We start from the raw sequence: 12,052 nt of genomic DNA, 5'->3' as shown, positions 1-12,052 counted from the left end.
TCCCCTGGGGTTTTTTTTCTAAAGGGTTAGGGGTGCAAGGGTCTTGTAACTTGACAGCTTTAAGACTTGCACACTTCAATGCCAGAGTTCCTGAGCCAACATGACTGGAGGAGGAATTCTGGGAGTTGAAGTCCACAAGTCTTAAAGCTGTCAAGTTTAACACCCCTGGGGTTTTTTTTTCCTAAAGGGTTAGGGGTACAAGGGTCTTGTAACTTGACAGCTTTAAGACTTGCGTGCTTCAAATGCCAGAGTTTATGAGCCAACATTTTGGTTGCTAAACAGGAGCGTTGTTAAGTGAGTTTCACCACATTTTACAAGTTGTCCACGCCCACCCAATCACATGACTGCCAAGCCACTCCCACTCAGTCACATGGCTGGCAAGCCACTCCTACTCAGTCACATGGCTGGCAAGCCACACCCACAAAGCAGGCCACACCTACAGAAGAGGTTCTAAAAAAAGTTGAAACCCACCATTGGGCCAACCTATTTTCTTGATCCTGATTCTATTTCCTGTCTTTTTTATTATTTAAAGTTCCTGGTAATTGAGCGAATAAATCAATAAATTTCTTAACAAATCATGGCTGTACATTGAACATTTTAATGTATAGTTTTATTATATTAGTTTTAATAGTGTTAGATGAATAAACAGGGTGTTATCCTAATGAGATGTTTAGAGTATACTATATTTGATTTATTTTATAATTGCCAATATATACTTGCACCTATTTTTTTGATCCTAATTCTATTTCTTGGGGGTTTTTTTCTTTCGTTTTTATTATTTATTAATGTTGCTGGTAATTGAGCAAATAAATCAATAAATGTCAAAAAAAAAATATTCTGGCTGTGCATTGAATGAAGAACTCAGCTAAATTACGGGCCAAAATTTCTGATTTTGTTTCCCAAAATATATCAGTTATGGCTAAAAAAAATTTCATATTGGCTTTCTGTATCCTGAACAGTATTTAAGGAACTTCATTATCGGGGGTCCCCCAGGCTATGGCCATTATTGTGAGGAGAGGCTCAGAAGGACATTTGTCAACGGGACCAGGACGCAGCCCCCAAGCTGGCTGGAGCTTCAGGTAGCCCTTTGGAAGGCTGGCAGTGGGCGCAATCACAAAATGGTGGCCATGGGCAGCTTGAAAATGCCCGTTGGCCAGACGTTGGCCAATGTTTTCACTTCTTTCTTTACTATGGGTAGTCCTCGACTTACCACACCAAAAATTCTGTTGTTAAGTGAGACCTTGGTTCAGTGAGTTTTGCCCCATTTTACGACCTTCCTTGCCGCGGTTGTTAAGCGAATCCCTGTGGTTGTTAAATTAGTATCCCGGTCGTTAAGTGAATCCGGGTTCCTCATTGACTCGGTTTGTCGAGAAGGTCACTAAAGGGGATCACGTGACCCCAGGACACTGCGGCCGTCATAAATATGAGTCAGCTGCCAAGCTTCCGAATTTTGAACCCGTGACCCTGGGGATGCTGCAGTGGTCGTAAGTGTGAACAATGGGTCAGGTGTCACTTTCTTTTCAGTGCCGTTGCAACTATTGGAACGGTCACTAAACGAATGGTTGTAAGTCAAGGACTTTGTAAAAAAAACGGGGAGAAAATGCTGGTTTGAGGCAAAAACATTGCAAATGTTCTGACCGAGGCTTCCTGATACACTAAAAAGCACATGTTTAGTCCCCAAAACTCTCTTTTTATTTCAAAGGCTGTGAATTATGTTCATTCACAACCCGTAATGAGTCCCAAATAGTTTGTAAAGAGTCCTACAGTAGGCTTCCAAAGTCTTTCGGGATAAGGCTAATTACTCACCTTTCTCTCCCTTGAAACGCTGCCTAATTGGCAATTAGCTTACAAGGCCACACGGAGCACAGAATCAAAACGGAGTTTCAGAATTTAAACCGACCAGGATGAACAAAGTCGCTTCCTGCAAAGGCTCATGTGCCTTTGCTCCTCCTTTAGGTCCTATGGGAGGGGCCAAACACCTCCAAGCCTTACTCCCAAGTCGCCCCTTTTCTTGCCTTCTGGCAGCTCTGTGCATACAGGAGGAGCTCCACCCTGCTCCTCTGCCTCACTGATGTCCGTCTCTGGAGGCAGTCCATAACTCCCAGATGGTCCTGCCCCCCCCCCCCTGCATCTGATGCAGAGCCCACATCAGAGCCTCCCCCAGACTCCTGGACTGGCCCGTGTTCCTCCCCAACCTCCTCACTGTCCAACACTGCTGCCAGCTCCGCAGGCCATCGGCCGACCACAACAGCAAATTGCGTACAGATGTCCTCAGAGAGCTGCAATTGGTGGTAAATGCAGACTGGGCATGTGATATGGGAGAGGGGGTGCCCATTGGAACTTCAAATCCATATTATAAGTAACTTTTGGGGAGTTTGTCGTAACTTTGAACAGTCGCTAAGCGACCGGTCATAAGTCGAGGACTACCCCTAATGCATGCTCAGCGGCAACTCCGGGGCAGCCCAAATGTTCTTGGAGGCGGGCGCAGCTTCAGATGGCAATTGTTGTGTCTTGTGGACTTGTGTTCCAGGCGACCAAATCCAAGAAGCCCATCATGCTTCCGATCACATTTATGGACGGCACCACCAAGACCTTGTTAACTGACTCGGCCACTACGGCCAAGGAGCTCTGCAGCTCGTTGGCCGACAAGATAAGCCTGAGGGACCATTTTGGCTTCTCCCTTTACATCGCGCTCTTTGACAAGGTACGAACCAGCGATGGGAACCTCAAGAAGGTTGCTGGGGAATTTTGGGAGTTGGAGTCCACGTGTTTTAAACTTGCCTAAGGTGGGACTAGAACTCACCGTCTCCTGGTGATTGGCCCAAAATCACCCAGTTTGCTTTCATGCCTAAGGAGGGACTAGAACTCACTGTCTTCTGGTGATTGGAGGGTCTAGAACTCACCAAAGTCACCCAGGTGGCTTTCAGGCCTAAGGCGGAACTAGAACTCACCATCTATGGTGATTGGCCCAAAGTCACCTAGTTGACTTTCATGCCTAATGCAGGACTAGAACTCACTGTCTCCTGGTGATTGGTCCAAAATCACCCACTTGACTTTCATGCCTAAGGCAGGACTAGAACTCACAGTCGCCTGGTGATTGGAGGGACTAGAACTCACCATTGCCTGGTGATTGGCCCAAAGTCACCTAGTTGACTTCCATGCCTTAGGTGGGACTAGAACTCACTGTCTCCTGGTGATTGGTCCAAAATCACCCAGTTGACTTTCATGCCTAAGGCAGGACTAGAGCTCACTGTCGCCTGGTGATTGGAGGGACTAGAACTCACCAAAGTCACCCAGGTGGCTTTCATGCCTAAGGTGGGACTAGAACTCACCATCTCCGGTAATTGGCCCAAAGTTACTTAGTTGACTTTCATGCCTAAGGCGGAACTGGAACTCGCCGTCGCCTGGTGATTGGCCTAAAGCCGCTCAGCCGGCTTCCTCTCTCTTCTTTGCCAGGTCTCTTCCCTCGGAAGCGGCAGCGACCACGTCATGGATGCCATCTCGCAGTGCGAGCAGTTTGCCAAGGAGCAAGGTGCCCAGGAGCGCAATGCTCCTTGGAGGCTCTTCTTCCGAAAGGAAATCTTCACCCCCTGGCACAACCCCACCGACGACTACGTCGCCACCAATCTCATTTACCAGCAGATCGTCCGAGGGGTGAAGTTTGGGGAGTACCGGTGCGATAAGGTAAGTAGGGATTTGGAGTCCCTGCCCCGTTCACAATTCAGGGCAAGCCGAAACCTTGGATAAAAATAAAACTCGGATCCTAAAATGAGGGTGGATTAGTGAGGGGAAATTGCTTAAGGTCTCCCGCTTGAGCAAGGGGTTGGACTAGAAGACCTCCAAGGTCCCTTCCAGCTCTCTATTCTGATTAAGATTGCGGTCAGAGGTGGGGTTTGCTCTGTCCAAGAAGCACTGTGATGCCAGCTTTTTGCTGTTATTGTGTTTTCATTTCTTATTACTGCTGTGAGCCACCCCAAGTTCTGTCTCTCATGGGCCACCCTAGAGTCTGATCAATCAATCGATTGATCGATCAATCAATGGTACAATGGTACAAGTCTTTAGAATTGGATTGTCCTCCTCTGATGTGGCCGCATATATATATATGCTGGTTTTGTTGTATTCGGGTCTTTTCCCGTGTAAGGTTGAGATTGTCTTTGCAACGTTTCGGCAGGATCACACCTGCCATCTTCAAGCTGTGGGCTTAAAAAGATATATATATATATCTGTTGTATTTGTACTGATAAATAAATAAAGGGAGACTAGTATAGATCTATTTCGAGCTAATTAGCTCTCATCAGCTAGCCATACCCTTACTGGGATTCGAACAGGCTCGCCTCCTTATCAGTTGAGCCAGGGAAATAGGTATGTATTTGTGTTACAAACCCTGGTATATTTAGGCATACCAGGGGTTGTAACATACATACATACATACATACATACATGTTTTGTATTTGTACTGATAAATAAATAAAGGGAGACTAGTATAGATCTATTTCGAGCTAATTAGCTCTCATCAGCTAGCCATACCCTTACTGGGATTCGAACCTGGGCTGTATTATATCTTAGGCAGAAGTCTTAGCCACTAAGCCACAGGCTCGCCTCCTTATCAGTTGAGCCAGGGAAATAGGTATGTATTTGTGTTACAACCCCTGGTATGCCCAAATAGGGGAGGAAGCTCACTACTCCCCCTTTCTGTCCTTCGGCTCATTGCAGAAGACCATGCAGGCAGAAAACCATATTTTTTATTTTTAATGTTGCCTTTTTATATTTGTGTTGTATATACATGTTGTAATCTTACACGGGAAAAGACCCGAATACAACAAGACAAGCATACCTACACTGTGAAAATCTATGAAAACAAATTATATATATAAATAAAGTTTTTTATTTTTTCATTTTCATAACATATAATCACACGTATACTATTACATAGCCAACAACATATTGTATTATTAAATGTTCACATTGATTCATCTTACCATCAACTCCCCAAAACAATTCTTGGCTCTTCTGTTCTCCATACACCATATTTGTACCTTATCCATCACTTTCTTCTCCCTCTCTCCTCCCCCTCCCTACCTCCTTTCTTCCCTCTGTCATCCTTCCCTTCTCTACTTCCTCTTCCTCTCCTCTCTCCCCTTTCCACTCCTCCTTTCTCTCCTCCACTCCTCCCCCCTCTCCTATCCCTCTCTTCTTCCCTTACCTCTCTCCTCTACTTCCCACTCTTCATCTCATTTATCTGGTGTATTTCATCTTCTGAGTGAGCTCCGTTTTATGTTGATGGTATTTATAATTCCTTTTCAATATACATATTTAATTTTAACATATATCTTCCTCCTTTAAAAAAAAGTAGAACAATTAAAGTATACATATATAGTCATAGTGCTTTTAACACCCCCCTCCCCACTCCCCCCAGCCTAATTTTGGCCGAGATGTAGACCTGGTTACAACTCCCAGCTATTCTCATCATTATATTTATATAATTATACATCCTTCCACGCCGCCAATTTGTGATTCTGTCTCGAAATCTCAATAGTTTCCCATTGTAGATTTCATGGTGGGTCCGTTTTGAACGGTTCTTTGCAGGAAGAAGATATAGCCGAATTAGCTTCCCAGCAATATTACGTGGATTATGGATCCGAAATGGTCCTGGAGCGTCTCCTGAATCTGATACCCTCCTACATCCCTGATCGAGAGATCACGCCTTCCAAAACGGTGGAGAAGTGGGCTCAGTTTATCATTGCGGCCCATAAAAAGGTAAATAGATAAATCGGATGGATTTCCTTGGCAACGGGAGGGAGGGAATGCAGGATAGTTCCAGCTGAAGCTCCCTGTCAAAGTCCGTAGAAGGACCACCTGCAGGGGATGAGGCACCGGGCTAGACAGCAAGACACCATGAGTTCTAGTCCCGCCTTAGGCATGGAAACCACCTGGATGACTTGGGCCAATCACCAGGAGACGGTGAGTTCTAGTCCCGCCTTAGGCATGGAAACCACCTGGATGACTTGGGCCAATCACCAGGAGACGGTGAGTTCTAGTCCCGCCTTAGGCATGGAAACCACCTGGATGACTTGGGCCAATCACCAGGAGACGGTGAGTTCTAGTCCCGCCTTAGGCATGGAAACCACCTGGATGACTTGGGCCAATCACCAGGAGACGGTGAGTTCTAGTCCCGCCTTAGGCATGGAAACCACCTGGATGACTTGGGCCAATCACCAGGAGACGGTGAGTTCTAGTCCCGCCTTAGGCATGGAAACCACCTGGATGACTTGGGCCAATCACCAGGAGACAGTGAGTTCTAGTCCAGCCTTAAGCATGAAAGCCAGTCACCAATCACCAGGACACGATAAGTTCTAGTCCCACCTTACGCACGGAAACCTGCTGGATGACTTGAGCCAATCATCAGGATTCAGTGAGTTCTAGTCCCACCTTAGCTTTGAAAGCTGGTTGGGTGACTTTGGGCCAATCACCAGGAGATGGTGAGTTCTAGTCCCGCCTTAGGCATGAAAGAAAGCTTGAGGGGCTGCCCCAAAGAAGAGGGGGTCAATCCATTCTCCAAAGCACCCAAAGGCAGGATAAGAAGCAAAGATTGAAACAAATCAAGGAGAGGAGTAACCTAAAACTAAGGAGAAATTTCCTGACAGCGAGGGCAATTAACCAGTGGAACAGCTTGCCACCAGAAGTTGTAGGTGCTCCATCACTGCAGGTTTTCAAGAAGAGATTGGACACACATTTGTCTGAAATGTGGTTTAGAGGGTTAACCACAGTAGAGGTTTTCCTGCCTGAGCAGGGGGTTGGACTAGAAGACCTCCAAGGTCCCTTCCCTCTCTGTTATTCTGCTAATCCGTGTCAACAGGTTCCCAAGACGTTTTTTTTCTCTTTTGCCTTCCAGGGAATATATACTCAGAAGAGGATGGATCCTAAAAGAGTTAAGGAAGAAGTGGTGGACTTTGCTCGTTTTAAATGGCCGTTGCTGTTCTCCAGGTTCTACGAAGCGTTTAAGTTTTCAGGTAAGCCCAAACGTTTCCCATCGCTCGAAGACGGCAGGTTCACAAAACACTGTTGCACAACACGTAGGGAGGTCACTCACGCAATTCAGTTGCCAACTTTTCCTGACCACGAGGGCTCTTCTGCAAGCTTCTGGGAAGCTTCCAAAATCACAAAATGCTGCAAGATTGAGGTCAACTTCCGAATGTGTTGATGGAGTTTTAAAAACATTTCCTGGATATTTCTCCTGTACACCTCAAATATTTTCTGTGTGATCATCATTAAAATATCCCATCTGAATGAGCGTTGAAAAGAGATAACCACAACAACAGAAAAGAAAAGGAGGAGAGGAGAAGAGAGGAAAGGGGAGAGAAGGAAGAAAGAGGACTGGAGAGGAAGGAGGGAAGGGATAAAAAGAGAAGGGATAGAAAGAGAAGGAGAAAGAGAAGAAGAAGATGTTGGATAGCCATTTGTCTGGAACGGTATAGGGTTTCCTGCCTAGGCAGGGGGTTGGACTAGAAGACCTCCAAGGTCCCTTCCAATTCTGCTATTGTATTGTATTGATTGTATTGCATTGTATTATTGTATTGTATTGTATTGATTGTATTGATTGTATTGCATTGTATTGTAGTATTGTATTGATTGTCTTGCATTGTATTATTGTATTGTATTGATTGTATTGTATTGATTGTATTGTATTGTATTGTATTGTATTAAGGAGAGAGGGTAGGAGGGGGAAGAGGAAAAGAGGAACAGGGGAGAGGTAAGGGAAGTAGAAAAAGGAAAGGAGAGGAGGAAGGAAGGAAGTAGAGAAGGGAGGGAGAGGGAAAAGAAAAGAAAAAAACCCAGGATGGAGATAATAGAAAATAGGTTTATGGGATGGTAAGAAAAGCAACGCAGAATGTATATTTTAACTTTTTATACGGAAAAACAAATATGTAAAAGTGATAAAGATAAACAAGAACAATAACTATATGAATGTATACCTGTAACTATATATGATTTAAAAAAACTTTTTTTAAAAGAGAAATCCCACCTGAATGACTGAGCCTACAGTCATTCGGGTGGGATATTTTAAGGACGAATGGAGTAATAAATGTCTTATTTTGGTTTATAAATGGTTTCTGCCAGAAAACCTGTTTGGTAGAATTCTAGCACAGGGTGAAGTTAGTCCTTGAGATATGACCATAATGGAGCCTGCCCATTCTGGTCGTAACTCATGATGGTCGTATGATTTTTTGGACCTCTTTTGTGGCGGACATTAAGAGAACCCACTGTGGTCATTCGTTGGATCTGTGGTTATTAAGTGAGCACTGAGGTTGAATTTGTGGTCGTTTAGCGACCACTGAGGTCAAATCTGTGGCTGTTGGAAAATAAATTGACCATTTCTTTGTTAGAGTTTGTTGCATAACTTCAAATCCAGAAATCACACGCAGACAACTGATGCAGCAGGATTCATTAACTTCTTTATATACATAAGAATAGATGAATAAATGTACAATACCAACAGGTGGCTCTTCCAGGTAAACACAAGGCAGGAGAGTTACAGGCAAACACAAGCAGTTATTTTCATATCAGCAGACAAGCCCAGACAGACTGCTGGTTTACTTCTCAGAGCACAGACGGCTTAAGTTTCTGTTTCAATTCTTTGCACACTCAGAGCTCCCATTGGCCTGACTTAGTTGCTATGCCTATTCATTGGCTGACCTTGTTCCCATGTCTCTCCCATCCATGAATATTTTAACACTCTTCTCTGTGGCACCCACCTACCCTCACAAATATTGGAAGACTGCTAGCATGTACCCCTAGTTCTTCTTTTCATTAAACTAGACATATCTAATTCAGTTCAGAACAGAGCTGCAAGGGACCTTGGAGGTCTTCTAGTCCAACCCTCTGCTCAAGCAGGAGCCCCTAAACCGTTCCAGACCAGTGACTGTCCAGTCTTTTCTTTAAAATCTCCATTGATGGAGCACCCACAACCTCCGATGGCAAGCTGTCCTATTAATTAATTGTCCCCACTGTTGGGAAGTTTCTCCTTAGTTCCAGGTTGCTTCTCTCCTTGATGAGTTTCCATCCATTGCTTCTTGTCTTGCCTACAGGTGCTTGGGGTGACATTTGGGATGAGACCACACCTGCCTATCCTTCACGTTTTTTTCTGATTTTTTTTTGTCTAACTACCAGGTCCCAGCCTTCCACAAAACGAACTGATTGTAGCTGTGAACTGGACCGGGGTATATTTCGTAGATGAACAAGAACAGGTCCTTCTGGAATTTTCCTTCCCGGAGATAACAGCTGTCTCCAGCAATAGGTAAGACCTAAAAAAAAAAAAAAACAGGTAATCCATAACTGCATAAACAGTGCCCTAAGGAAATATTTCTCAACCTTGTCAACTTTAAAATGGGTGGACTTCAACTCCCAAAATTCCCCAGCCAACTGGCTGGGGAATTCTGGGAGTTGAAGTCCACCCATCTTAAAGTTGGCGGTTGAGAAACACAATTCTAAGTGGCAAATTCCAATTTTCTAGAGAATTGCTAACACCTGTCTGAATCCCGAATCTATCTATCTATCTATCTATCTATCTATCTATCTATCTATCTATCTATCTATCTATCTATCTATCTATCTATTATCTATCTATCTATCTATCTATCTATCTATCTATCTATCTATCTATCTATCTATCTATCTATACATCCATCCATCCACCCACCCACCCACCCACCCACCCATCCATCCATCCATCCATCCATCCATCCATCCATCCATCCATCCATCTAAATGGCTCTGTGTGTGTGTGTGTGTGTGTTTTCCAGCATAATTCTGGAATGCCTCGAGCAATTTCAACCAAACTCGGTACACATGACTTACTTACGGTATGACTTACTCTCTGGAAACAAATACCGTGGGGGTAAGACACTCCTAACACCGCTCGGTATGTCTGTGTGTTCTGTTAAGATACAGCCTGTTGTGCCTCAAAATGTCTTCTACCATACTGCCGTAAAATGGCTTCTACTGTACATCGCAGTGGAGTTGTCATAGCAACAGCTGCACAGTACTCCACAAGGGGGCTCCCTCTGATAAGGGGGTGAAAATCCAACATTAGAAATTACGTTTGGTCTGGGATTATTTTTGAGGATAAATGTATGGATTAGGATGAATAAATACCTGGGCAACACCGGGTTATCAGCTTGTAAGCAATATTAAAGTCCTTATTTCAGCCTCGTTCTGCCCACTGGCAGAATCGTTGCCAATTTGTCACCAGCAAATCAGAACGCGGAAGCCAAAACCAAATTTAGTTTTGGATGCTCTCTTGCAGGAAATATAGATTCCATAATGCTTCCTCCAAACGGATGATGATGGTGTGTGTGTGTGTGTATGTGTGTGTGATGGACACACAGAATCAACCTGTTCTGACCCAGGCTTCCCAAGATCATGAAGCCGACTCCTCGTCCCGATAAAACCCCTTTTATTTCGGTTAAAGGGAATTCCTCTCCAGCAAAGTCCCGGCCAAGAGCCTTTCGTGAGATTTCACAACTACAGACCTTTATCAGGCTTGGAGAGCTGCCAGGCCGATATCTTCCAAACACCATGCTGTAGCAGCAATTCCTTGGCAAGGAGCCAGGAATAGATCTTCACTCTGATGAATTGAACTCCTGCAAACTCCACTCCCCTTTAGGTCCTATTTATTCCTCATGGGAGGAGCCATTCACTATCCACCTGTCAGCTTACTCCTGAGTCGGCCATTGTTTCTTAGATGTTCCCTTCTCCTGGCAGCTCTGCGCATGCGCGCACTGGGAACAGGCTCCAGCTGTTCGTCTGCCTCACTGATGTCTGACTCCGAAGGCAGCTGAAAACTGTCAGACGGCCCTGACCCCCTCTCTGCCGCCGACACAGAGCCCTCATCAGAGCCTTCCCCAGACTCCAGGACTGGCCCATCTTCCTCCCCAACCTCCTCACCGTCTGAGTCTGCTGCCAGATCCACTGGTGGGCCACAACGCAACCTGAAGACATCTCGTTCCTTCAGCAGTGGCAGGATTCCTTTTCTAATAGCCACCCTGTGTTTGCCCAAGGAAGCCAAGTCGATTTTTTTTTGCTAACAAGTTGAGAAGACTTTTAGGGTTACAATGTTGGGTCTGGTCCCCAGGCTGAATTTTTTTTTCTTTTTGGTTGTGTTTTCTGCAGCGGAGGCAAACTCCAGGGACAGAGTTTCACGTTGGCGACCATCAAAGGCGACGAGTACACCTTCACGTCCAGCAACGCAGGAGACATCCGTGACCTCGTGGTCACCTTCTTGGAAGGGCTGAGAAAAAGATCGAAATATGTAGTCACCCTGCAAGACAACCCAAATCCAGGTGAGCCCAGGAGCCGAACGGAAGGATTTAGTGAAGGGAATGGAAAGAGTACATTCCTCAAGTGAAAACACTTTCCTTTCCCTTTCCTTCCCTTTTTTTTCTCCTTCCTTCCTCCCTTCTTTCCTCCCTCCCATTCCTCCCCTCCTCTCTCCCCCACACTGTCCCATCTCTCTCATCTTCCTTCCTTTTTCTCCTTTTTCTCCCTTCCCCTTTCCTCCTTTCTTCCTCCTCTTCCTTTGCTGCCTTTGCCCACCCTTCCTTCTCATTTTCTCTCCTATTCTCCTTGCCTCCTTCCTTCCTCTCTCCCTCTCTCTCTCTCTTCCTCCCTTCCTTCCCATTTTCTCTCCTATTCTCCCTCCTCCTTCCCTTCCTCCCCCTCGCTCTCCCTTCCTTCCCATTTTCTCTCCCATTTTCCCTCCCTCTTTCCTTCCTCCCTCCCTCCTTCCCCCCTTCCTTCCTTCCTTCCCATTTTCTCTCCTATTCTCCCTCCCTCCCCTCCCATTCTTTCTCCTATTTTAACTCCTTCCTTTCTCTCTCTCTCCCTCCTTTCTCTTTTTCCTTCCTTTCTTCCTTCCTCCCTCCCTCCCTCCCTCCCTTCTTTCCTTTTTCCCTATTCGGATCATAGATCTGCTCACCGATCTCTGCATTCGCTTAATAACCGCAGTGATTCATTTCATGATCACCACAAAAAAAAAAAAAAAACCCCACGATTG

At 45.3% G+C, this 12,052-nt stretch overlaps 1 protein-coding gene across 1 annotated transcript in view; it reads left to right on the top strand.

The window, feature by feature from the left end:
- The window catches only part of MYO7A (myosin VIIA), a 122,545-nt gene that overhangs the window by 67,333 nt on the left and 43,160 nt on the right, over nucleotides 1–12,052 (top strand). Inside the window, exons 28-34 of the mRNA XM_081951757.1 lie at nucleotides 960–1,079; nucleotides 2,531–2,704; nucleotides 3,457–3,684; nucleotides 5,587–5,757; nucleotides 6,893–7,010; nucleotides 9,169–9,295; nucleotides 11,170–11,339. Coding sequence (XP_081807883.1) covers nucleotides 960–1,079; nucleotides 2,531–2,704; nucleotides 3,457–3,684; nucleotides 5,587–5,757; nucleotides 6,893–7,010; nucleotides 9,169–9,295; nucleotides 11,170–11,339 — 1,108 coding nt within the window. The remainder of the gene's footprint in view (nucleotides 1–959; nucleotides 1,080–2,530; nucleotides 2,705–3,456; nucleotides 3,685–5,586; nucleotides 5,758–6,892; nucleotides 7,011–9,168; nucleotides 9,296–11,169; nucleotides 11,340–12,052) is intronic.

The sequence above is a fragment of the Natrix helvetica genome, assembly GCF_964273705.1.
Source record: "Natrix helvetica genome assembly, chromosome: 4".
In the NCBI taxonomy this organism is placed as follows: domain Eukaryota; kingdom Metazoa; phylum Chordata; class Lepidosauria; order Squamata; family Natricidae; genus Natrix; species Natrix helvetica.
The sequence above is the reverse complement of the archived record's forward strand: the minus strand, read 5'-3'. Positions and strand labels throughout refer to the sequence as shown.